Here is a 27,241-nt window from a genome sequence, read left to right as displayed (position 1 = left end):
ACCGTTTTAAAAATATGCAAGTCAAAAAATTCAGATCTGTGGGAACATAAAAGTCGCTGCACGTGTCGCCAAACAGTTTCTCGTTTTAGAAAAAGGGCAGGAATATTTCAGCAAGTCAAAATGCATTTGAATATGAAATGAAATAGCACATAGAACTAATTTGTGTTTAGCTTTAATGAAGCTGGAAAAGTACAGTAATTTTATGTACGAAAGTTGTGTAATATATGTTTCATCTTTGTCTTCAATGTTTTTCTCCTTGATATTTTTTTATTGACTTAAGTTGTTATCTGTTTCATGTTGACTCTTCTCACGTCATGCATTTTCATGCCAGACTCTGTTAACTGTGTTGTGTTTTTTTAGTCAGTGTTGTTATTGAAGAGATCCTACTTAGGATTTAGGTGTTTTTGTAATAGGATGTAATGGTAAGAACTGTCGATTATGACGGAAATAAATGAGACGGGTACAAGTAAAGAAACAATTCTGCAATAGAAACATTTCATTTCCTATTAATTAGTTTTATCACTCAAAGATACAATTAACATTTGCGAGTAATATTTCTTTGACTAAAGACTGTGGAACAGTGGTGAGCCAAACAACAAAGAGGGTAATGAGGACTGTGTAGAGATGTACTCTAGTGGACTACTGAATGATTTACCCTGCAATTGGTCTGACTTCTACATATGCGAGAAACATTTACGTGAGTACCAATAACTTGTCTGTCCAAGCCAATGTCCAAACTGTAAACAGATTTTCAGAGAAAGAGAAAAGTCACGGTGTGCCTTACACTTATTTAGCATCGTAGAACGATATTTATAGCTGCCGACTGGGGCTTATTTGACTTCATGGCAATGCACGACACCTCACGGTTGATCAAAGTTGCTTTTACTATACTTATAAAGATGAATAAAATGTAAAAGATTGCATAGACACCGCAGAGGTGGTAAAGTGCTGGTGCTCAGTGTTTCAGCTCCAGGTTAAGATGTAACTTGTACCCAACTACCCGGAGATTATCCACACTACAATGGCGACTTTTGCAATAAGTATGTGTGCGCCTTTAATGTTTGATGCTGATTACACGAAGACCTCACATTTAAACAGATTCGAATGTGGTCAAAACAGTGATATTGGTTGACATATCCTAATGTATTGTCGCATACTTTCCTCTGTTTAGAGCATGTTAACGACTCCATCAGCAGCTGTGGTAATGGGTGGGTCCTAATCGCGGATTCCTGCTACAAGTTTTCAAACCAGGCCATGCAGTGGACCAACGCACAGGTCAGCTGCAATGCAGATGGCGCCGACTTGCTCTCCTTAGACACTACAGAAGAACGGGTATACGTTAATTTACACTGCTTTTCAGCATGTTTGCTGAGCAAAACAAACGTGTAATTCTACGCTTAACTCAACACTAAACCTATGCCTTTCTCGTTTTCTTTTTTTTAATCTCATTTTGTAAAAAAATGTTTTTATGGAAAACAAGGACATGCCTCCTTTGGAGTATTTCTCATAAACAATATAGTTACTCCAACAGCATGCAAAATCAAATACTCCCAAATAATTGGTAACAGACATTAAAAAACAAGAATATGCATGTGTACCTCTTTTGACTACGATCTTAGTACCTTATACGAATGTGCAGAGCATCGAGCATCACTTATGTCAGCAAAGTTGAATTAAAGTTTCAAACGAGCAGTCTCCGAATCTTAACCGAGCAAACAACATTATCAATGTCCTCTTACCGGCTGTCTTACTGTAAGGTGAAGCAATGATTAAGAATAATTCAGTTAGCTTATTGCAGTCGGGTGCCGACAGATAATAAAATAATAATAATAATAATAATAATAATAATAATAATAATAATAATAATAATAATAATAATAATAATAATAATAATAATAATAATAATAATTATTATTATTATTATTATTATTATTCTCGACTGGGTCTATAGCTCTGAAAACATTAGAGCTGCACACAGCCTGATCCTTTGCTTGTACTGAAGTTGCAGATTATTGAAGAGATACATCGTATCAACAGTAAGGCCAGGTGGTGGGTGGGTTTAAGGAAAGTATTGCCTGATGTTAAATGGAAGTGGCTTGAAAAACCCCCAGTTTCAGCACCGGCAGTCACGTAAGTCAGTTTAATTTTAAATTGTTCTCAAAAAAGATTTGCTTTTTTTCCTACAGTCACTTTTTGCTGACAGGAACTCTGCTTCCTCTCCTAATATGTTTAGAGTCACAGTCTTACTCTACAGCACGACTTACCTATCGAACCACTAATGAGCGAAGAACACAACAAAGACGAAATAAACGTTACAAAAAACTCTAATCACACGTAAATGAAATAATAACGAAGTTTAAATACACACACACACGAAAGCGAAAACAGATAACTAGCCCACGCCCAAGTACGATATAATGAACGACTCTAGTAAGGGAAGTAACAATTAAAAACACCCGCACATGCTGTGGCACAGTACTGTCAGAGTTCTCCCCCTAATGTTAGATCTAGAACACTGTGTTTACACTGTCTCCTTCATTTCTTATGGCCTTGAATAAGATGAAAATGTAAAAGAACAGCATGACGACAACAAGGACAAGATCGAGGACAAGAACAAAATCAATGTCAATGCTCACGCGGCTTGCAAATGTCACCCGCTCACACCAATTAGCCTCTGTTGCCATAGCAAACAGCTTACAGCACCTAAGCAGACGACTCTGACGTAGCCTAGGCATGACTTCAAGCGTCGCTACAGTCAGTGCAACAAGGACTTGACCTTTCCCCGCAAAGCGGATAAAAATAGCCTTGAATGTGACGTCAAAGTCGTCTGCTGTACACAGAAACGCAGGCACAGAAAATGACTGACACGCGACACAGAGTAAGTCAAAAAGTGAAAAGTTTGTAGGCTATACGGTCCACGACTGGCAGCCAGTGAAGAGAGTGTATGATAGGTGATATATGGTCACATCTACATGGAATGCAGATGATGTGAACAGCGTTACTCTGGATCCTTTGAAGTCTGTCAAGAAGATACTCGGAAATTCCAGCAGAAATATTTTACACTCGAGAACCCAAAGGCACAGATGAGAATTTTAGTTGTATCAGTCACGATTGATACTAATCCTACGAAGTTCAAGGTAAGCAATTCTGTAGACATGAGAAATATGCTAATGAAAAGTCAGACTTATCGAGAATGACACTCAAGCTTCGTAAAGAGTCGGAGAAAGGAATAGTTCAGTGAGTTGTTTATAGACAGAGACTGGAGAAGAATGACTCAGAAAGTTATTTGGACAAGTAAGTAGCAGTTCAGTCTTATCATCATTCAGTCGCAGTCTGTTTTGGAGCACCAACGACTGTACGTCAGCTATGCTAGTATCATTTCTTTGTTTACTTTGGTTATGTATACACCTCAGGTCACTTAGATATATCAAGAAGACCACATTAAACATACCTGCTGACGAATACTTATAAATTCTCTTCTATCTGCAGACAATGGAAGAAAGGAGAATCCGACGGCGTTCTGAGTAAAGAGGACTGTGTGGAAATGGACTCTGACGGTCTGCTGAGTGAAGTGCCATGTAGCTCTTCTCGCTACTATATATGTGTGAAACAGTCAAGTAAGCACCGATACATTTTAGATGTAATGACATTAAATGTAAAGAAGCTTTTCAAAAAACTTTACTACGAGCCTCTAAAATTACTCAACTAGTTTTCTCCAGTTTCTTCCCAAGTAATTCTAATAGTTAGAGCACTTATATACTTGCAAGATTAATAACAGCTAAACTAAGTTAAAAGGATTTAGGTAACAAGCCTTCTCTTTTCATATTTTAAATTTATACTTTTTTTCAGCAAGAGGATCCAACTTAGAAGACAATTGTGAGACTGGGTGGTTCTTGATCTCTAAAGCTTGCTATAGTTTACCTACAAAGTCTATGCCATGGTCTGACGCACAAAAGAGTTGTCAGGCAGTGGGTGGTAATCTGCAGTCTATCAACACTTTACACGACCTGGTATGGAGATAAGTATTCAATGCATTTTTAGAAAGATTTCAAAACTAGTTTTAGAAATTTTGTGTAATAAAAGTAAGCGTACATCTACTCTCTTAATTTAAGTTTTTTCCTGTGCACTGTAAAGTGTCCACGAAAGTTTCTAAGTTTCACTTTGAAAAAGAAACTGACATAACTATTGTTTTATTTTGTTTATCGCGTACATTACATTTTTAAAAATTAAATTGAGGGTGACACATCACTCTCCAAAAACATGGCTGTAAGAAAATGCCACAAAATCTTGTTAAGTGTCATAGAAAGCTTTATTTAGATTAGCTAGTGGCCATTTGATCTTCAGCAGCCATCTAAGACCAGAGAATGCCACAGAACACAGAAACGTAGAAATTGTATTGACAATTTGGGTGAATGAGCTGATGACGAGAGCGATGATATTGTTGCTATTGCTGCTGCTCATCAAAATAAAGTTGATGATGAAATAGTATTACTACCTACAGACTCAGCACGAACTCGATTGCTATCTTTAGTGATCAAAAAGGAAAAACTATCCTATTATTCATTTTACATTTCAAGCGTATGTGTCTAGAAGGAGTCATGTCCTTGGTCAGGACGTCTTAAAAGCTGTGTGAACATGTGCGTAAATATGTCTGTGCATGCGTGCGTGAGTGAGTGCTTCCGGGGGTGGGTGGGAGGGGGAGAAAGAGTTTTTTTGGCAGTGATCTTAAATAGTTGTTATGAGCCTTTATAATTCTTAAATCCAGATACAAATTCAGGAAAGAGTAGATCTGAAGAGCTCGCCGTGGTGGGTAGGGGTGAGGAGAGCATCTCCTGCCGACGGCACATGGGAAAGGGACAATGGTACACAAAGGTGTGGAATGATGGCGTTTGACGGCTCGCTGGTTTACGAGGATTGCACAGCGTTACACTCTGTGATCTGCGAAAGAAATCTTAGTAAGTGATAAATTATTTCATCAGCTTAAGATGACATTAGAAGATTTGGGGCTTGACAAAATCATGGAGAGAGAACTTGCAAACTTAAAAACGTGAAAGATAATTTTAACTTGTAAAGATCATTACTAAATATACATTGGTTTTGTTGGAAGATTACTTGGAATATATTTAGAAATTTGTTTGGATAATGAATTAGAGTAATAGAGATGGTGTCTAAGGATCGATGTTGTATTGTTATCAAGTTTACAGTTTACGAAAAAAATTAAATATTGATAGTGACGACAACGAAATTGCTAGCCCACTAACCTTCTTAGACATTATGTTATACCTTTTAGTTTGATTGTAGGTTCAAATTATATAAAATATTTCGTTGAAAGATCTGTGTGATGAAAATGACCACACGTATCTTCTTTTAGATAAAAATGTACTTGAAGTTGCCGAATAATTCACGAAAGCACCCATTACGACTCATTCTGTGCAGCTGAACTCGTATTTGCCCATGGGTAAAATTGTCCTTACTTTCTATAGGAAACCAGCTGGTAAAGTAAAATCGACAATTAGCTAACTCACGATTAATAGCGTATATAGAAGAAATTCCAGGGAAAAGAGGTTAGACTGCTCATGTTTTTCGCTCAAGGACGCAAAAAAGGAACCGAAATGCAAAGCGAGGAAAAACATTTGTGAAAAAAAATCAAACGACCTAAATATAAAATTTATTCACGAAGACAGAACATTGTAAATATTAGAGAATAAACAGACTGACATGTTTAGAAACAAAAATGGCCAAGGGAAATAAGAATGGAACTTTATCAACTGTGATGCTGCGTTTCACTGAATGCTTAATTTCGTTGTTGGAAATGCCCATTATGTCACTATCTGATGAAATATTGGCTGGGGAAAAAAAACAAAAACAAAACAAAAACAAAAAAACAAAAAAAAAAACCAGTGTGAATATGGTTACTAACACAGCACTGTAGCCGTTAATTTTCGTTAGAAGATTTTGCCAGTCTGGGTTAGACTAACATGCTGGGTAAAAGCCCATCAGTACGAGTCGGGCTCGTGTCCCTGCACATCAGCAGTTCGGCGATGACAAAAACTGCTCTAATCTGGGAGGGCAACAGGCAGGTGAACTCCTGAGACAAATAAACTCCTTTTTATAACCCGCTGAGCAGCTGAAGTTATTCAAGAGACCGAAATTTCTGGAACACTTATTAAAACGGGTTCGACTGAGTAGAATTTGTACGATAAAGGGTAAATCGGGAAGTCTACAGCTCAGGCAAGAAATATCAAAAACAAGAACTGTAACCAGTTCCGGTCATCGAATTAGCTTCGGTCATTCTGAGTGCACATAAAGAGCTGGATTCTGCATTTCCTCAACTTGGCTTCGCAGGACTGTTTCTGTTTGGTAATTATCCCAGTTTATCAGCACATTTTAATCAGTTATGTGACGTGTAAATATTTGTAGACTACGCCATTAACTATGGAATAAGACTTTTTGTCGTAATAAGCCTCTGCATACTTTTCACTTTCTAACACACTTGTTAAAGTTAGATCACCTAATAGGTGGAAAATTTGTTTTTAAAACATTTAGCAAGTATATTATAGAAAGCATGATTATTTATGTTAAAGCATATTGAGCTTGCTACCTGCATGGAAAGGTGCTATATAAATGTTTCTACTATTTTTTTCAGCCCTAAATAAAAAATCTTCTCGTCGAGCGAGAACTCTTATGCCCGTGTGATGTCCCTGAGAAGAAAACTTAGGAATGCCAAAGAAGCAGATGATAAAAAGCAGAGAAGTTACAATTTTCATATAGTGATGTTTCAATTTAATCCAGATCTTCTTACTCTTTACTTTTTACTACTTTGTACACCTTAAGTACTTTTTTAATTCATAAGCAAATTATAATAAAGATCATTAACAAAGTATTTACATGCCTTTCGTAGCAATTTTAAGCTTGAAGTAAGTTATACCTGTTTAAAACTTGTTGGCATATTGATACTAAGAATTCTTTACAGATGTTGTTTAAATAAGAATCAAGCTCCAAATTATGAGTTGGCTTATTCTGTTAATTGCGATTTACCACATTGTCCCTAGACAAATCAAAGATGTTACTTTTCTACATCAAATAGACCACACCGAATTATTCCTGGAAACGAACTTTCACTCTGCTGAAGAAAGACGAGGCAAGGAGGTATGTCCATTTTGTTTTTAATACATCTGGATGCAAGCAAGGTGTATATCAAACTGGGGCCGTGTGTGCATAACCTCACTAGCTGGAAAGTAAAGCGTAGCAGTCAGAATTCAAGTACCCTATAGCCTTTATATAATTAGACTTACATCTCTGTTCCTCTGGGACTTATCACTATTTAAAAATGTCACTTAATGGACCACATAAAAAGTGACTTACCAAAGATGGGCTTCACATAGGTCACCTAAACATTAATAACGACCTAAACAAAATACCCCAGGTAAAAATACTCATATTCAATTTCGGAACCTCCTTCCACATCTTTGCCCTGTCTGAAGTATCTTATAACGATATCGTTATTCCTGGTTACACACCAGAACGTCGGCACCAGAACAAAGTATTCAGCAGATTTTAACGTATTCTAGTGTTTTACTGTATTAAAATATTGTTTTAACCTTGCAACTTTGTATCATGTATGTGCTTATTATTGTATATTGTGGACTGGTATGTAATATTATGTAATAAGAGTCATATTTCGCGACAGTGCCCAGGTTCAGTAAATCAGGCAGTGATAGCAATTTTTAACTTTGATCTGCTAAGAAATGTACGTCATATTCTAGTTTCTCACTACACAGATTCTACTAGTAGTCTCGTAGTTTACCCACCATTTTGTTAAGCCCACAAAATTTTCACTAAATCTTTCTCTACCGAGAATCTAGAATTTGTAGTTTTGTGAATTGTTGTTGTCTACTCTCGCTCTTTTTTCACACGTGCCACACACTCACACAAATGGACTGCGTGACATCAGCATCTCACCTCTCATCGTCTGCCAATCATGCCTAAGTCTTCTTTTTTTTCCAATTTTGATCACAGTCTACAAATCCAAAATCTATTTTTGTCGGTGCGTCTTATTTCTCGAAAATATAGATTTCAACTTTTTAAAATGTAATCCATTAATTACCTCGCCTAGTTGATAAACCAACATATGTAACTGTTTGTTTTAAATTACAGGTCATGTTCGACGTGTTCTTCAAGTTTACGAGTTCTTAATTGTGTAAACTTCAAATAGAAAGCTTTAAGAAAAGGTACCTATTATGGTTGTAAAGGTAGCCGTTTACGAGGATGATAATGATTGTCCGGATGTCCAATGGGCTATAGTTGTATATGAGACGAATATGTAACGTGTACTTTCGACTCGTTGACCTGAATGTTCCCGAGACTCTGTTACACAGTCTCTGACATGATTGATTTTGGTGGTAATAATAGTTCGTACTGCTATTAGTAGTATTTAGCACTACTCTGTAATCATTAATAATGATCAGTATAATACATGTATATGCTTTATCCAATTTTAATTTCTTTAGACATCTCCAGAATCGGATGATGAACAGCTTGACGTCAATGAACTGGCAACTTCATCTCTTTGACCTCGGCTCATTCTTCAACAGAAGTCATAAAGAACCCAGAAATATTCAAATGATCTGCAAAAATGTATATACTTTTACAGTTTGACCCAACGCGTTATTCAGACATGTTCAATTTTGTCTTTCTGTTTGGATTGTTTTGCTTTGGTAGAATTTTAAATACTGTGTAAAAAAAAAAAAAAAGTATTAGAGAATCTATTTACCTTCCGGAACTATAGCGATTCTAATACTATACAAAATTAACATTATTTCGGCTTTGTAAATTAATTTATTCCATGTAATTTAGAGAGAGTATATGTGTGTGTGTGTTTGTGTGTTTTATACACATTTATGACGGTGTAGATTTCTACACGTATTTTTATCCTTCTCATATTGCAGTTTGTTTTGTTTTTCGACAAATATCATAAGATCATGACAAAAGCAAAGGAGTCAGTTCTGGTGTCCACAAAAGAAGAGCCTTTCATTACAAAACACGACTTGTAAAATTCTCGCAATTAAAGATAAGCTCAATTCAGCTGATGTAAAATTTGACAAATGGTCTAAGGGAAGTAACCAAGTGCAAGTTGTTCCGATTTTTGTGTTCAAGAGTTGTCTCCATTAGTCTTGGGCATGGCCTGAACAGTTTATTTTCTAGGCTGCTTTGTGTGTGGGGAGGGGGCGATGTTCGAGGGTAAGGGTGGAATAAACGGAGAGGGTTTAGTGGACAGTAGACAAGGGCAGCTGTATATCAACCAACATGGCTGCTCATTGTGTGACCTGATCACAATCCTGACAAATCAAAGCAAAAAATAGACATTATTTGTGCATGTAATATTTGCAAATCTGTATGGTGTAAAAAAAATCGCCTATGCATTCTTGAGTGTAAAGTTCTTGATCCTTGCAAACATCTAGTTTCACTTTGCTACCTACATGTCTTACTGGCATTAAAGACTTGTTCTATTTTCGATAAGAGACTGGAGCTCTGCATGCCCACTTCAAATTCTAGGAAAACATTTTAATTTTGTTTTGGCTTTCTTTGTGCTTTTCTGCTGGTATCTTCGGGAAATTGTATTTAGTTATTAAAATTTGCGAGGTTTAAGTGTAAACATTTCACTATAATCTTCCAGTCCAGCTATTTAGTGTTTACAGACAGGACAGAGATTATCACAGACGAACACATGTACAGGATATCCTCGATTTGCGGGATCTGAATGTGGCCTGCACAACACCACGGACAGGGCAAACGTTAGCCATTATGATGAAAACTAATGAACGCTGTCCAAGAAAACCATAAAATTACATTTAAAATAATAATTAAAGCAAAGTTGGGCTGACTTTGTAGTGAAATAAACTGCTGGCTCTGTTTGGTTCATCTTTATGACTGCAGCTTCTTTTTCTGTAATAAAAGTAGTCTGTTTACTAGATTGTGTTTGAGTTGTGTGAGTAACAGTATGTGTTGCGTGGTGTGTCTGCTTGCGCTGACACCACAGCATGTGAAAGATATACTCTGTGTGTGTGTGTAGTTGTTATTTTTTTTTTTAACCACATACCACAGCACGTGAAAAGATAGCTCCCATGTAGGTGTTTCAGTAAGATGTCGGTCATACAATCGTTTGCCTAAGCTCGCTACGCGTATCGCCACAGTGAAAAAAAATCTCCAGGATTTGGCATCCCTGAAGTCACCAAAAGCAGAATCATTAACTGCAAAATGTTCTCTCAAGATGATTTGTAAATCTGTCATACGAGTAAAGCCATCGCAGTAGTCTGGAGGGGGACGGCCTCATGGTACTGGTAAAAATGTGTTGTGTTTGAATGACTTCTTTAGTACTAAATATTTACTCCAATAGTTTCCTAGTCTCATACCTTGAGTTTTGTATTTGCAAAATAAGCCTCTGCATTTGTTCTCAACAAATACTTAAATCAACAATTCAAATTAGCAATTCAGAAATTAACTATTATAATTATTAGTTTAGTCTTTTAAAGAGGCTTTTGATATGTTTTCTGTAAACTGTTGGCAAAGCAGCTTAACTGATGCTGACAAGGAGATAGCAGGGAAGGGAATTCTGCTTCGCTCGCTCCCTTAAACCTCGGTAGACCACTGCCTCTTTCCACTTTAAAAAAACAGTAATGCATGCCTCGGGTTTATTTTTGAAAAAAAACCTGCCTCAAATGTCAGAATATGTAACTTTATATGAATGCAGCTTTTTTCACCTTCATTTTTACATGTTGCTTCTAGAGTTTCGTATAGGGGGACTCATATCACGTGGTGATATGTGGCAGATAAACGTTTGGGAAATCTGCAAACGCCGCACTAAATTGCAACATATCAACAGAATTCAGTTTTAAAGTGTCGTGGTCGTAATCTCCTGCTAGCACCTTCAAGATATAAAACAGCCAGCACGCGCCCCCTGCACACCACTGACAGTGACGGCAAGTAGGTGGAGTTTCCCATCCCCTGGAAAAGCTTGTCTACACATCAGGAAGTGTGCTCACAATGATAAGCAGTGACTAACACTCGTAGACCACGTGACCAGCCAGGGAGCGGCAACTAACAGCAGCTGATTCTCCACAGTGGGGAAAATTGAACAAATATTTGGTGGCAGGTTTTTCCTTGGTGTCTTAACAGTTTAAAACAGTTACTCGTGGCAAAATAGATCGTCTCTGTGCAATTACCGAGGATACGAACTTTTTTTTTTTTTTTTTAATCCAAGATTCGGAGATATCGTCTGAGGTGCTTGTCACGCTGCGGACTTGCTAACAGAAAGATTTCTCACTCATGAGTGTGTGTGGGCAGATTGTTGCCATTGTTCTGTAGGGATAGAGTAGTGTGTAAAGATCAGTTCAAGATGCTGAGCATGGTAACCATGGCAACAGCTGCCGCTCTGCTGATTTTGTATCCAGGGGGTGAGTACAGACTCTTGGCATACCTTCAGCCTGCGTCAAGCATGTTGCTTGTTCGCCACGTTTTGTGACTGTGCTTATTTTTAGTTTGTTTATTTGTACCGTACACATACAAACTCAAACGATTGCATACCCTATTCCCCAAACACGCACACACTTGCAGATGAATATGTATCAATCACGCCTGCACACAAATGAATGAGTACATGTGAACAGACGCAGCCCCCCGCCACTTGTACGTTAGATGACGTATGTACAATTGGGGTGCTTGGTGGCGCAGTGGTTAGTTAAAAATGCCCGTCACCATGGGAATTAGGATGTCCTGAGTTCGTATCTCGGCTGACATATCTCTTTCTGGATGTGACTACTGTTTACAGGGCTGACCATCGGTGGTTTTTCTCTGGGTACTTCAGTTTTTTCTACTCACTATGTGAGAGAGACAGCGATAAATGTGTGCTCATGCGACTTCAACTGTCTTACCTCTTTGAGTCCGCGTTTGTTGGTGGGATACGACGCCTTACAACATCATCATTATTATTATTACAAAAGGGAGAAAGTCCAGATAAAACTATTTAAACAAAAATTGTCAATAATGACGTGCGCGTGTATCAGTCTTACACGACTGCACAAACTCTGGTGTGTAATTAATGTGTTTTCCATTCAATACTTTATTTTGTAAACATTGGTGAACTATATATTTACATACTTAAACTCATTCTTTCTCAGTCTTTTCTATGAAAGCGAACAGCTGATTATATTCTAAACACTGCGGGTAGGTCTGATTATCGCGAAATAAATAATAAAATAACATCAAATTATTCATCCTTTACGGTATCAGAAATGAGAAGAAAATGAAAACGAACAAGCTACAACTGACATCTTTCGAAAAGAGCAACTTGTAACATCTGTAGCCGACTAGGAAGTACTTCGTAAAGTAACCTCATCCGGCTTACAACCGCGAAATGTCAACAACATCCTCCTTTTCCTAGAGTTTGTAGACTCTTTAACAACTTTTGTGATACCATAGCAGCACAAGGGGTCCCAAAATATAATTTTGTTTCCTGGCTCTCTCTCTCTCACATTATTTGCGCTGTTACACACTCATTCTTGAACACATGAACGCAATTAAACGTATGGGACATCATACCCTAGCCTTATTAGCTGTGGTTTCCTTGACAGGCGCAGCGCAAGAAGATTGGTGTGATCCAGGCTGGAATACTTTTACTACCACCTGCTTCAAGCTTTTCACGGAACCCAAGAGCTGGTCAGCTGCTCAGACGTACTGTGAAGAAATGGATGGCAACCTTCTGTCTGTGAACGCCACGCCAGGACTGGTAGGTTACCAGATATCCTCTTTGTGTGCTTTTAAGACTTTTATTAGTGAGCAGACTTTTATATTTCCATTCCTTTCTTCTTCCATGTTCTTAAACATAATTTAATTAACGTTTTGAAAGCTGTTTTCTAAGCAAGCCATTCGTATGATGGCGCGGAAAAATGTTGACTTTATTTGCCTTGCTTATCACCAGTGTGGCAGACGGTAACGTGCAGTGACAGGAGTGATGATAACTGTGAGACGATAGTGTGACATGTGCGTCTATTGCTAAACTTTCCGTCTTCCTTCTTTCCCTGTACACGCGAATTTCTTTATTGAAATATAGAAACAGAGACTGCAGAGTTTGCTCATATATTCCGTTTACTTGTTTAAAGATAGAGTGCATGGCGTTAGAATGGGAAGGATTGAAAGAATAGAGGAATAGGTTCTATTTTAGGGAGAGAAACGATGTATTAAGCGAGATTTATATATTTGGAAAAGACATGGCACAAATTTAACAGTCTAAAGTCGTCTCTAATGGTTTATTAAAGGAGCGAGTTACAAAGGAAATGAGTCACAAAAAGCAAAGCAGCTGGTGGACAGGTTGGCACAAAAGAATCGAAAACGAAACTGTGATTGATTTAGATGCGAGGATTTCCTTTCTCAATCAGTAAGTTGTCAATATATCTTTTATTAAATGTTTAATGTTTGAAGATTTACAATAATTAAAGCAAATTTCTGTGCAGTTTGCTTTTCAGCTCTAACTTGAGACAACGCAAGAGAAAAACAGATACAACTTATAACATTTTCATGTCGTTAGAAAACGCTTTTGAAATGACGAAAGAGTCACTGATTCAGGCTTTTCTTATTTATTAATTTAAGGTTCATTATACAACAGTGATAATGTCGTCTTTGTCAGCTTAATTTAGTCTTTCATACTCAGTCGTCATTTATCCAACACAATTTTTTGTCTACGTGTAATGAAGGTTGTGGGGAAAAGGTGAGCCTAACTACAGACACAAGGAGGACTGTGCAGAGATTACCATTAATGGCACGTTGAACGATGCTCAGTGTAACCGAAACAACAACTTCATCTGTGTCAAATTTTCAAGTAAGTGGCAAAATCTTTATAACTAAATCGTAGACATTGTGAGCATGCAGCCACTTGCTAAATGCAGCTGACAATAAGCCGTAGAGAGAGTAATAAATACAAAAATTACTCAGGATACAGCACGGCAATTATTCATAGAATAAAATATCATTTCCATTTCATCCATATTACAAAAAAATAATACTTTCAGCAATCAGAAACACCTGCAGTTCATTTCCTTTCAAGAGCGAACCAGACTGCGAGTTATCTAGTCAGCATTCTGACATCAAGAACTATGCGTAATCTACACATCACTTTATAATCCTGTCATCTATGGTTATGCATAATGCATACTTATTTTTTAATCCATTATGTCAACTTTAATTATGCCGTCTTCTTAATTCTTTACGTCATTCTTAATTAAGCCCCTTGTAAGGCCCATTGATCTCGCCTCCATGTGGGGAAAAGCGCTACAAAAGTCCTGCTACTATTAATATACTTACCTTCTGATCCTTTATTTCATCATTGATTATGCATAATCTATACTTCTTTGATTCTTTATGTCATCTATAAGTATATATAATCCATGCATTCTTTCTGAACATTTCTTTCTGTTCCATATTTCCGGCCTTTATTAATTCTGTCTGTCTTTTCTGTTTCTCTGACCCATGAAACAGCTTGATCTCTGTAGCAAACTTTTCCTCACAGCAGAGCAAGTTTGTGGCGATGAAATGAAGCTTCGTTTTCTTGCTCTATTGACCTAGGTTTTATTTTCCTACTCTCCTCATATTGCATGAAATTCATTTTAGACCACAAGAATGAGGACACGCCTTCATCTACACCAGGGGTCTCAAACTCATATTAGCATGTGGGCCGCAGTGGAAAGTAACAGCCAGTCAGCGGGCCGCACCACGAAAAGAAAATGTTTTTTCATTAAATTTTACGAACACTACTGTCACTGCAGTTAAATGTAAATAAAGTTTTTATAATTATTAATTACATTTAGTGTAGTTTATTACATGCACAGGCAGTTTAGTTTATTAAAATAAGTTGACGTTGTCTCTGTCACTAATAAAAAAGCAGAAACTGTAGTTCCCATAAAAAACACCAAGCACAACATACAACATACATATACACCGCGGACGTGACCGCGGGCCGCACAAAAATGTTTCACGGGCCGCATACGGCCCGCGGGCCGCGTGTTTGAGACCCCTGATCTACACACTTCCTTACACCGGAAAAAGCGTGTGTTGTCATGTTCATGTCCGTGTTTAAAGATTTCTAAGAAGATGATATTGTAATAATTGTAGTAACGTTCATCGTGCAACAGCATATTTTACGAAAATATATTCCACACGTGAGCAACAGAAATGAAAGTAATAAATTCTACAGCACCGTTACGCAAAAAATGTTAAGATGACCACGTCTGAGCTCTTCATGGAAGCTGAAGGGGGTTCTAAGGGACACAACTTTTGTAAACTTATTTGGTTGTGGTATTCACGCTTCCTTCCCTTTAACAAGTTGGCCCGCCCATACATGACGTCATGCCGCCTGCGTGTAGGCTGTTGTCTGTCACCTCAATGCGCAACACTAACAACAACTGAAATCTCATAGGACCAGCCACAGAGCTCACGTATGCTAGACCTCCCTTTCACCTGCCTCTATAATTTATTCCCTTTTCTATTAGGTATTCATATTGAGGGTGGACACAAAAGGTAGAAAGCATCACAGTCCCGAGCGATTTCGTGCTCCAACCCCATGGAGTCTGGAGGCTTGTACATACTGCAACACAAGAGTCACGAGTTGAGCAGGCTTCCTAGTCTAACTGAAGCATGCCCAACGCTCTAGAATATGTAGGAGACACAGGCATGAACTTTGTTCTCGATATTGACTTCTGTGACTGGCACCATCACTCGAGTGAATGACGGTCTAGTTGAGAACTAGACACCTGACCCATAGTCTCAATCTCAGTCTGTCATCAAACAAAGTGCCATTAAATTTCACTCACACGAGGGAACTCTTTCCAAACGATTTCCTTTTAGTGTCCATATCATGATGTTATTAATTGTCTGAATGAAGGATAGTTGGCGTGGTGATCCACACCCTTTTAACAGTATTCAACTCCTGTTTACATTCAAAACACATTGAAACCACATCAGACACACAGAAGGAAAAACTCAAGGCGGCAAGCTGGGCTATTCAGGGTTGTGGAGTAAATGGCAGATAATGTAAATGTAAAGCACCAGATACAATAGAAGCAAGTTTTTACCCTCAAATGGGGAATCAGAGTTATAAACATCCTTGGTTTCAACTCAATGTGTCTTTAATCGAACGGTCCAGTAAATTAAATAATATTTATTCACAAAACATTTACATACATCCATTCTCTTCCTTGAGCAACTTTCCTTGCAACTGATAATTCTCGTTAATATGCTGTCGTGTGTAACAAGGGGTCAGGGCTGAACCTGAGGGTCCTTGCTAGCTTCCACAAATAGTCATTCTTCTTACAGAGGGACATGGACTCGAACTTCTCATTCCGCCGTCAGTGGAAGGTCGCGAGGCGTCGACGAAACTGAGTTACGCCCCACCCGCTGACGAGTGATCTCCCAGTGGGTTTATTTGTGGTTTTTGTTGTTTTTTTTTTCTGAGATGGCGAAGAACTCGGGTAGATGTCTCCAGAGAGAATGAAACTCCTGTTGGGCTGACGGTCACCTCAACCACCGGAAATTACCGTGCAGTTTGAGGCCTACCCAAGGTGATATCGCCTGAAGAAAACTGAATCGCGCCTTCCAACAAAATTTGTTACATAAATACTGCACGTTAAAATAATGATACTTTCATACTTTCTCTACTTTTGACAGCCTCGGTGTGAGATTGCACAAACCTCTCCCTGATGATAATCTAAAACTGTATAAACCTAGATTAATTTGCAACCATACAATTGTCATTATCCTTGATTTTCCTAAGAGGATTGCATCTAAGACTGCGGCTACGCCCTAAGCCGGCAGTTATTTTGCAGTCGCCACGTTTCCTCCTCGACAACGGAATTGATGACGTCACGGGTACACGGGTTCTCGTCCTTTGCTGTCTATGCACGACAACGACATGAAATATCTCTGCCGACTCATTTCTGCAACTGTAGAGCGGGATAAAAACCTTAGATAAGATGTAGGGATGCTGTAGATGTTGTAGGGTAAGTTATCTAACGGACTAACGATTGGCCACCGCAACTCTCGATCCTTCGAGATTTGCTTGTAAACTTTGGTGCAGTATCATGCTTCTTAATTAAATATTACTGCTCTGAGTCCTTCTGCCGGAGTTTCTGGCTATCAGAATCTGCCCCGATGCATTTTTTTTTTTAATTTTTGGTTCAGATGATTTCAAGTCCAAGAAAACTTCATTTCGTGTTTGTTCTTTCTCTTTCTTTCTTTCTTTTTTTTTCTATTAAGCTGCACTTTTTGGCAAGGGTTATATGTAAAAGAAAATATGAATGTTTTGAGTATTCTTCAATTCTCGTGACTAATAAATTAACACCGTCATTCTCTCTCTCTCTGACCATTTAGTCCTTTCACTTCCTATTTCCCTAGGAAGCACTCACCACCCACAGAAATGCTTTCGCGACTAAAAAGAAATCTTTGTGACACTTTAAACACTTTGCACTCACTACGTTTCTGGAAGCTGATCGTATTTCACAAGAAGGGAAGCCGTGGTTGCGGTGGTGTGGGGCATGATGGAGGTGTCGTAAGATGGAAGGTGGCCGCTGCTGCTGCTGCCAGAGCCGTCACCAAGTGTTGTTAAACTTCCGCTTCAAGCGCCACAGGCGTGCGCCGGCTTCCGGTCAATTTTTCCGGTCTGTGCAGAGCTGACACGAGGCGAGCGAACCCAGATGACCTTTGGTGCACGAATACGTAATAGCGTGCGTCAGCACAAGAACAGTTTGAGGTCTTCTGGAAGAGGGAGGGAGAAGTAACAGCCAAGAACAGCTGAATAGTTCTCACTCCACACTTGACGATCTGTTATTTGAAAAAATATTGCCCCAGAAACCATGGATATTCATTTGTTAGTAGACAGCTCTGGAAAATAAAGAATGGCTAATCTCAAATTATAATTTCGTATTATTGTACTCAAAAAAACATTTTTCATAGATGCTAGCATTTTTGCGCTAAAAAAATTCTTGTTGTTGTTGATGCTTCTTCGGTGCTTCTACTTCTTGTAATTAATCCACCCCTACTCAGTCCAGCGCGCCCACCAATTCCCGTCAGCCCCAGTGTAACTATTAGTGTCTGCGACTGCAGCTGCTGCTGCTGCTGTTGTACGATGACTGCTGCAGCTACCGCGCATGCTCAATGCCTGTCATTGAAATCTCGTATTCACCTCGCCTCGTCTCGGACTTTGCAACGGCCGTTGTTATCGACTGGTCTTATCGCCGAGATTTTTTCCCGTTAAGAGCAATTAGAGGAATGGCAGATAATGTTTCCAGCATGAGCGTTTCGTCAAGAAGGCCTTTCACAATTTTACAGACGGCATTGAGAGCTGCTCTCACGCGCGCACGTGTAATTATTTCTTGTGTCAAAGTTCTGGATAAGACTAATGCTGAATGTTGTGATGTATGTTTAACCTACCCTTCGAGCTTACACTAAATACAGCGGAAGTTTGAAGTGTGTGTCTGTGTGTGTGTGTGAGACAGTATGGAAGAATTAGAATTCACTTGGCTGCGATGTTGCTTAATATCAGACAATATTATTTATTGTACCATATGATGTTATTTTCATTTTTTTTATTTCGTGATAATCGAACCTACCCGCAGTGTTCGCTTTCAAAGAAGAGACTGAGAAGAAATGACTGCATGTATGTCAATATATAATTCATTCATGTGCATAAAATAAAGCATTGAATAGAAAACAATCAATTAAAATCTACACACCAGAGTTTGTGCAGTCGTGTACGACTGATACACGCGCAAATCATTACGAACAAGTTTCTTAAAATAAACTATATTTTATATACATATATATATATATCCTTCCTCTTCTTCCCCTGTTGATCGACATAACCTCGACAAAGCCACTGAACCAGTCTTTTGTGAAGGCGGCCGGCGTGCTACAGTTGGACGCGCGCGCGGGGCTGGTTCATCGGGCCAATGAGAAGACTTCAAACACCATACAGGCGGCGGGTTGTGTCGGTCAGGCCACTGAACTCACGAGGCGAGGCTTCATCCGCCGACAGGAGTGCTTTTCCTGAGTCCTGCCATAATCTAGTGACTAGACTGGTGTTTGTTACCAGCTTGGAGTACACGGAGAGTAATTAACTAACGACACTCAGTGGAGACTCGGCGACTGGAGGCTCGTTTATTCTTTACATTATTTCTGTGAATTTTGACTTCGATCATTCTCTGTGTTGTGAACAAACTGAGGGGATCGGCCGAAGGCTGCTGCGACAGGCCTCTGATTTATCTAATTTCATTTTCCGACGTCTTTGTGCCATCTGGATAATACACTCGCCACAGCTGGTCCAGCAAGATGCTGGCTCTGGTGACCCTGGCAACAGCTGCCATAGTCCTGCCTTCTGTCGGTGAGTAATCATGAGGACTGAAAGAAATGAGTTAATGTTGGACCCAGAAAAAATTAATCCTTATTGTTACAAAACTTGTGTAATTTAACTTGTGAGAAACTGTTGGCTGTGTACGCTGTACTGTCAATAATGTATTGCAGTGGACATGAGCATCCGTCTGGGTGGAGTTCTGCAATGATGTGTGTACTGTATCTGTGATTTTTCTCAGCCGTCAAGAATATACTATTGGCATTGTAAGAAAAATGTTGCTGGTGTCTAGTAAGTAATCTCTGAGTACTTCATAATGGCAGTGGAGAGAAGGGTACTGGCAGATACTGTACTGGCCCACCAGACTGGTGCAGACATTGTACACACGTCTGGCCTGCAGGCTTCTTGCATTGTCCTGTATCTTGCAGTCTCAGCATCATTCCCATGTTTCCAGGCTCTCCGCTCATATTAATATTTTCATGAACATGGACGCTTCTGTCTACTCCACGTTCTCTCTCTAACCCAGCCTCCTCTTCGTTCAATAAAACTTTAGTAAAAGGTTGACATAGTAAGCATCTTTTTGTCTTCTGATGACTCTTTTTATCTTTAAGGTTCGTGTGTGTTTCATCATTTTTTAACGATGTGTCGTCTGACGGAAGTCCTGCAGACGTGGTCTGTTGTGGGTGGGACCGGCCAGTGATGGCGCCGGGTGGTCAGGGTCGTGTGACTCAGGACTTTGAGCAGCGAGTGTACTTCTATTCAATAATTGATGCTGTCGCAGCACACACCGAACTTTTGGCGCCAAGAGGTTGGCAGCAGAGGTTGCAGCACTGAGAGGCGGTGGCACATGTTACTGCAGCCGTTAATGAGGCTCCCCCCGTGCACGCTCTGCGCCTGCATGCGCCCTTGATTAAAGGTAGTCGCCGGCTGGTACCCCCTTCGAGAGATGGGCTGAGTTATGACTGCATGATGTGGTCCATCGGGAAAACCATGGAATTAAACTGTCCAGATAAAGAAGTAGCGCCGAAAAATTCAATGAGATTAGAAAATAATCGAGAAAACCTTTTTTTTACATGCACGCGCCTTTCGCTCCACCGTCATTGGCAAGATGGCGCTGATGGAAACAGCATGCAGAGGGGGAAGAAAGGAGAGCTGGAGGGGTGTGTGTGCAGAGTGCGAAGTGCAGGATTTTAATTATCTTCCATGTCAAAGCACCAGCACCTGCCGAAGTCATGCAGTCAAGGGAGTGGATAGGGAAGATGTCTGTTTACAAAAACTTGTTTGTGCTGGAACTGGAAAACGCCATGTGATCTTTTTGAAGATCGAACGTTGATCAGTTCTCATTACTCTTTCATTTCTCATCCCCGTTATTCTTTCTCCTCAACGGACACTTTTCCTCTTTGTTCTATTAATAGTAACGCCGTCATCATAGTCACACGTTCATCATCAGTGAGAACTCGTGCAATAAAAACTGACAAAACACCGCAGATACAGTAACCTCTGATGCTGTTAGAACACTAGAAGATAAGGCAGCAAGAGTTTCATCACCAGCTACACACACATTCTCCATTTCAACTACCATGGGAAAGCAAAAATTAAATAAATAGCTATCTGCAACGGTGGTTTGACCTCTGAACTTTCTCTTTGTCGACAATCGTTAACCTTTCTACTTCACCGGGAAACAGGTCAGCTGTTATCGCAGACAATTATCTAGACCTTTCTTAACCTGCTGGAACTTGGCCAGCATGGTCAGCATGGTTGTGACAAACAAAACTAGCTTGGCCAAGAACCTTTACCCTAACATATAACCTATAAACCTATGACCTCTCGCTATTTACAGAAATACAGAATCTGTTCAGATCGCATACGAGGAGGCGGCCGCCTGCAACACAGACACCGTTGTCGGCGTCCGAGATGTCGATCGATGATGTCGATAACAAGTTGCACAAAGCCCTTTGTCACCCACGATGACTCAAGTGGGTTTCAAGTTTCACATCATCCTGAAAGTTACTTCTGACAATCTGACCGGACCGTCTAACGGAAATTGCTCGGTCTTTTCGTTCCATTTGCAAACTCCACTTTGACCACGCATGTTCAGCAGGTTTTTTTCGGAGTTTTCCAGAATGTGGGATCTTTTTGAAGGAAGGGGATGCTGGAATTAGTCGTTGTTATTTTAAAAATCATTTACTTGTGCGTCGCTCCAGTCGACCTCCTCCTGCTGAAACAATCCTGAGCATGCGCTCTCCCACTTCCTGTCTTCACGAAGCGAGCTTCTGGCTCTCGCAGGATGAACAAAGTTTTTATTTTGTCATTGGCGTACACAGCAACACAACCTGCCTTTGTTTAGACTTCGGTGTTAATTGCGGCTGATGAATTTCGTCTTGTAATCTCGTTTTCTTCTCAAAGTGAATGGAAGACCGGGGCGTGATGAATGGAGGGAAACGAGGCAGTGGAGGATAATGGCTGACATAAGGTGGATGTGGTATTCCCTGGTGATGTTCGTCACAAAATATCGTGTACTAACTGCTAACACCCGCAAAAAAGCACAGAAACACTGCTAGTACTTGTGTATTGCGGAAAATCGGTTTAAGATTACCAGATTGGCCATTTCCTAAAGCTTCAGTTTCAAAACAACACGTGATATATTTTTGCTCGAACAGAAGCCTTTCTTCCTCTCTTTGCTCATGAGAAGAAAGGAAGGAGATGTAGTGTAAGTGACCCACCGTATTTATTTTTCATGTTGTCACAATATTGTAATACCCTATCAGTCATGCTATAAACCTTTCAAAACAAACCTGATAAGCAAAAGCTACCAGTTTCTTTTTCTTCTTCAGCTGACTTCATTTTAGCACTTCCCCCGTGTGTCTGCTCTTCCTTTTCGTCACTTCTACTTTCTTATATTTTTTCTTGCTTTACTATAGTCACTTGTCTGTTTTCCTGTTCTATGCCAGCACAGCTGTTTCACTGGAAGGTAGTGACAGCTGTTGCTTTAATTTTTGCCTCCAAGGTTTCCAAGGAGAAACCTCAAAACAACATTGCCTTCGTGGGTCGCGCCAGTGCAGGATTCTATGGCAGAACTTCAAAGTCACGTGACATCTTTACGCGCCTAGTACGTCGTCTGTAGCGTTCCCACACCCGCGCATGCGTGCTTCCTGAAGTGTTGGATGCTTCAACACGTGCAGTGAAGTGTGTCAGATGCAGCTTGGAAACATTGCTTTCCCTGGCTGGAACTAGGGTTTGGGGTTTGGGTTGTTTTGTTTTATTTTTACAATTTCACACGCAAACCCGTTGTGGCACCTAGCATGTCACACTAGGAATAATTTATTCTCCGTTTTCATTCGTTGCCCCACGGCAATGAAACACCGAGACGGTGCAATGGCGCGTGACGGACTGCACATGTGACCTGCACTTCCTGCTCGCATGAGCTGACCTCATCTCGCCACCTTCACTGACCTGCCTCCACCGTCACACCAACGGTTTCGTAATTTAGAACCCCGCCCTCAAAAATACGAGCGTGGCTGTTGCTGGAAGCAGTGATGGTGGGAACATCCCTTCGTCGGCGACCTGCTCTGAGCTGTTCTTGTTTACGAACATCGGCTTTCAGATTTGTCATCTTGACAGACGTGAAGCATGGCTTTCAAAATCGACCCTCCAGCAAGGTCCAAGGACCCTCAGAACTCCAAACAAATTATTTTTCAAGTTTCTTGGTGTTGGTGTGCATGTCTAGAAGATTATGTTTTTATTTGAAGTTAATGGTACGCAATAGATTGTAAGAAAAGAAATACTTCATTTTTGTCCTTGACCACAACAGAGTTGTGTCTGAGGTTGTGAAGACAATTCCCACCTACTCACTTTTCCGTCCATGTCACGTGACCGCTGCACGCAGCATCACTTAGTGTGTCACGACCAGACAAAGGTTAAACTAGATAAAGATCCTGACTCGCATGAATCAGTTTTATCATGTGCAACTCACGGGTTCTTCCCCCACCCTCCTGTGTCGAATAATAAATTTTAAACTATGTCAATGTTGACTTTGAACTGGAAAAGTGCTTCCACCTTAAGGTGATTTCGCACTTATACTAAACGACCTGATGTGGGTGGATTTTAGTTAGTCTTAATAGGGAGGGTTTACTCGCACTTTTGGAGTCATAGCTTCAGGTCTTACAGGATGGAAAGAAAATTACGATAGGCGTTAAGTGGGAGACTGTGAGAGAATAATGTAATCTTACAATTAGAAGGATAGTAAGCTAATTTACACAAACTGCGCAGGTATAGGGGTGTAAGGCGGGTGTGGTCGCGAGACTTCATTATTTGCCTCTACAGACAACTGTGGACATGTTGCCGGAGGTAACCCGAGATGGGGACCAGACATACAGACCCATGCTGACGCCGAACAATTGCGTGTTTGTGAGTGCGACTGCTGGGCCATTAAATGCTGGCAGCTTTTATTTCTTTGACGTTTAACATCCTGTGGCAAACATCGAGGGCTGGTGGGTCACGTGTCTGGCACGTCACGCGTTCGTGTGCAGTAAGTCAGACTTGTTTACTCCGCCCGCCATGATAAACAAGCAACGACGTCTGTGAAAAAAATTTCTCTTTTTTTATATAATTTTGGCAAACAGAAGATGTGATGAAAAAAATCTTATTACAGATAAGAGCTGAATCATTCCGTTGAAATGTGATCAAACGAGGGACCTGTTGTTGAAAAGCTGCACGCGCTAGAAAGAATATGAAACAAGGAACAGAGGACAAATAAAAAGAATCAGTTACAGTTACTCTTTCTCTCCTTAATCTCTTTCTTTTTCTCTTTTATATTTTTTCTTTATCTCTTTATCTTCCTCTGACCCCTCCCTTTCTTTCCGTCGTAAATGAAGAGAACATCAGATCCAGCTTACGGATGTCTGTACAACATTGTAAAAATTTCTCCTTCAGTTCTGACTTACATCAGGTTTAAAGCACAAAAAGTATAATTAATCCGCCCGACACGCATGACGGTCACGTGTGGGTGTAAACTATGGGAGTCACTCACCTGACAGCAGCTCATCGGTCATTCTGTAAAGGCAGATCTTCCCGCTTATGAGCTTAATGATATGAAAACTTCCTACTGGCAGGTCAACATGCTGGTACAGTGTGAATAGAATTAACCTCCTTACATCGGAAAACACAAAACAACAAACAGCCAAGAAATGGGGATGGAAGGAGAGAACACACACACCTACACACACATATATCCCTTGACAGATAATCAGACAAAGAAAGTGAGAAGCAGAGAATTATAATGACAGGCTAAGAAGAACAAAAGTTTTAAAAAATTAAAACAAAGTATGACTGAGAGAGAGAGGAGGGGGGAAAAAATGGATAGACCTTTGGTCAGACTGACGGTTAGGTGACGTGCCCAGTCTTCACAGCTCTGTGGAATATAAAACTTTGTAGTCCACATCTTCCAGACGAACTATTTGTACCCCAAGCAGGATCTGTTGACTTGTCCTGAATACATCGCTGGTGTAGACACTAACCTGGGTGGAGCACGGGCCAACCACAGTGGATGGCGCACCCATCTCCAGGTAAACAAGGGTCGTGCACCGTGTACCCGGCTAAAAATAGCGTGTGACGTGGATGAAATAATATTTACCGCAGTGCGTGATCACGAACTTGTATTACTGGACTGCTTGGGGGCGATTTTTTCCAGTTAACTAATAAAACGAGGAAGGGGTATACAAAGCTTCCGGTTTCGTCACATTCATTGTTTAGGCTAGCCGAGACGGACAGCGGAGAACTCCGCAAGAGCTTAGCGTTGGTCTCGGCAGACAGATGGCAATCCACCTTTATACTCCCGTGGTGATCTTTAGTACCTTTTGCTGCTCCCACACCTCGTGGGGTGTCGCTGACTATTATTTTTGCAAATTCTACTTCTGCCATGAGGATGGCTTGGTTTTTTTTTTCGTCTAAGTGAAGGACAAAGAATTGCAGATGAGCAAAAGTCCAGTCCATTCTACCAGCATGAAAAATCCCCGTGTAGGTGTAGAACAAGGGAGTAACAGTGACACTTTATTTCACTCTGACCCTGTTAATTAAAACAACACAAAAAGCCAGAACTGTCGTTGAAATCAGAATTCCTATCTTTCTTTCTCCATCTCTTCACTTCAAGTAACCCAGTGTGGGCTGTGAAAGCTTGAACGAACAGAAAGCGTTAAGGGAGGGAAGTGTAAGGGCGATAATGTTATCTGGCGGCTGAAGGGGGCGCCACTGTTTCTCGTAGATGTTGACTTCAAGAGACTGTTTACACGCATTCATCCTAAAGTGCATTCATTCTCCATTTTTCTTTTCAGTGTTTATCTCTAGATAGGAAATGAAAGATTCAAAGTTTTCTCCGAGCACTCGTCTTTTCAGAAAATATAAGATAAGACTTTTGGTTCTCGCTGGAAACGTCCGGGCTTCTGTTAAAATGATATTTTAATTCAAAGAAAAACTGGCAGATATCGTTGACAGATATTTCTCTTTAAAGATTTCAGCTCAGAAATAATAGTTCTCAGCTCTTAAAGACTTACAACTTTTTTTTCTAAAATTGTAGACAAAATATAAAAAAAAAAATGTTTACTATTGTCTTCATGTTGGAGGAGAGTTTATTTTGCTGTGGCTGTTTTACCAAATAAACTGGTCATTAAGCTCAGCCTTGAATTAATCTGACAGACCCTGTCATTAAGTGACATATGATGAGGATGAACATTCAGGTGAAGTCGGGGTCATCAGTAAAGTTGAACACCGATGACAAACGTGAGGATAACACCAAGACCTGTCATTAAGAGCCGTCCTCCGCCATCAGCCATCTTATCACAGTTCCAAGACGATAAATACATCATCCATCAAAGACTAGATGGCAGCAGCTAGTCTACAACTGCGCAAAAGACCGTTAGTTTATTTCATCAGGAATGAAAAAGGCTTTGTTCAATCGAAAAAAGATTATTTTTAAGATGGTATCCGAAAACACCCCCTTGCAACAGCAGCTCTGGCTTTCTTATTTCTTCGCTACATCATCGCTGAAAACTCTCCGCTTTGTTGTTTCTTAAGTTCCTGCTGCTGTAAGATTAATGTCACAAAACAAAAGTGTCTTTTTATAAAAATAAACTTTTTAAACGGAAGTGAGTGTGTATTTGTATGAATTGCTGTTTGTTTTCCGCCCTGTTTTTTCATATTTGGTAGATGCGAATCTGCGCAGTTTAAAATGTTGAACGTAAGTGAGAACGGAAGAAGAAAATAAAAAGGAGCTGTGAAAACCCCTTCCATTATCCAGTTGACATCACAGTTTATATCACCGAGCATTTGCCGAGCTCCACCGGCAGCGGCGATACAAAAGCTGAGAGCAGAACTCCAGATGTTGCTCTTCTGGCCAACCTCTCCGTCGTCTTCACGTGCTGGAGACGTTGTAGCAGCCGCATGGCGCCAGTCTCTGGCTTCTAGAACAACTGTGAACTGGGACATAAAGCTGTTTGCTTGTGTGTGAGAAAGAGAGTGTGTCAGAGAGAGTGTTAGAGAGAGAGAAAGAGTGAGAGAAAGATGCTCTGGAGCAAAATTCGCCCCGCCAGCTTTTCTCGCTTTCATACATCAACGGAAGGATCACTGGACTCCGTCCAAGCAGTCAGCTATTAAAATACATTTTTATTATTATTTTGGGAACTCTTGCCGCGGGCTCTTGAGGAGTGAAGCTTCACGAAGCGCGCTGATGAGTTGATAAGGACTCGGGGCCATGAGTTTCTGCTTATCTCTAGAAAGTTCTCGCGCTCGATGCTTGAATGTTTCGCAGAATCCTGGAGGGGGAGTGAGTTGTTCTTCGGTGGGGGATGTTGGGAGACC

The 27,241-nt window shown here is 40.2% G+C and overlaps 3 protein-coding genes across 4 annotated transcripts in view; all 3 read left to right on the top strand.

The window, feature by feature from the left end:
• LOC112573785 (adhesion G protein-coupled receptor L1-like) overlaps positions 1-27,241 on the top strand; it is a 202,258-nt gene that overhangs the window by 140,610 nt on the left and 34,407 nt on the right. The window lies entirely within an intron of this gene.
• LOC112573081 (lymphocyte antigen 75-like) lies at positions 570-10,074 on the top strand. Of its 2 annotated transcripts, XM_025253099.1 has the most exons (10): positions 576-697; positions 1,172-1,332; positions 2,003-2,130; positions 3,490-3,617; positions 3,850-4,010; positions 4,766-4,955; positions 5,437-6,518; positions 6,647-7,149; positions 8,158-8,231; positions 8,511-10,074. In XM_025253099.1, the coding sequence occupies exons 1-7, from the start codon at positions 625-627 to the stop codon at positions 5,460-5,462; spliced, it is 867 nt and encodes a 288-aa protein (XP_025108884.1). In that variant the 5' UTR covers positions 576-624; the 3' UTR covers positions 5,463-6,518; positions 6,647-7,149; positions 8,158-8,231; positions 8,511-10,074. The 2 variants fall into 2 exon arrangements, 1 of the variants encoding a protein (XP_025108884.1); XR_003101159.1 differs by having other exon boundaries at positions 570-697; positions 2,003-3,137; positions 4,766-7,149.
• The window catches only part of LOC112573080 (C-type lectin lectoxin-Lio3-like), a 29,268-nt gene continuing 13,050 nt past the window's right edge, over positions 11,024-27,241 (top strand). The window contains exons 1-4 of the mRNA XM_025253097.1: positions 11,024-11,453; positions 12,630-12,784; positions 13,314-13,432; positions 13,749-13,873. Of these exons, the coding sequence (XP_025108882.1) occupies positions 11,396-11,453; positions 12,630-12,784; positions 13,314-13,432; positions 13,749-13,873 (457 nt within the window). The 5' untranslated portion in view covers positions 11,024-11,395. The remainder of the gene's footprint in view (positions 11,454-12,629; positions 12,785-13,313; positions 13,433-13,748; positions 13,874-27,241) is intronic.

This window comes from Pomacea canaliculata, linkage group LG10 (genome assembly GCF_003073045.1).
Source record: "Pomacea canaliculata isolate SZHN2017 linkage group LG10, ASM307304v1, whole genome shotgun sequence".
NCBI classification, from domain to species: Eukaryota; Metazoa; Mollusca; class Gastropoda; order Architaenioglossa; family Ampullariidae; genus Pomacea; species Pomacea canaliculata.
This window is presented reverse-complemented; position numbering and strand designations above follow the sequence as displayed.

What these genes read in the sequence shown, in the direction of transcription:
- LOC112573081 (XM_025253099.1), top strand. Translation starts at nt 625, where the DNA reads ATGTACTCTAGTGGACTACTGAATGATTTACCCTGCAATTGGTCTGAC. An exon ending in TAGACACTACAGAAGAACGG is followed by an intron (nt 1,333 to 2,002) that starts GTATACGTTAAT and finishes CTTGTACTGAAG; the next exon opens with TTGCAGATTATTGAAGAGAT. An exon ending in TATATGTGTGAAACAGTCAA is followed by an intron (nt 3,618 to 3,849) that starts GTAAGCACCGAT and finishes ACTTTTTTTCAG; the next exon opens with CAAGAGGATCCAACTTAGAA.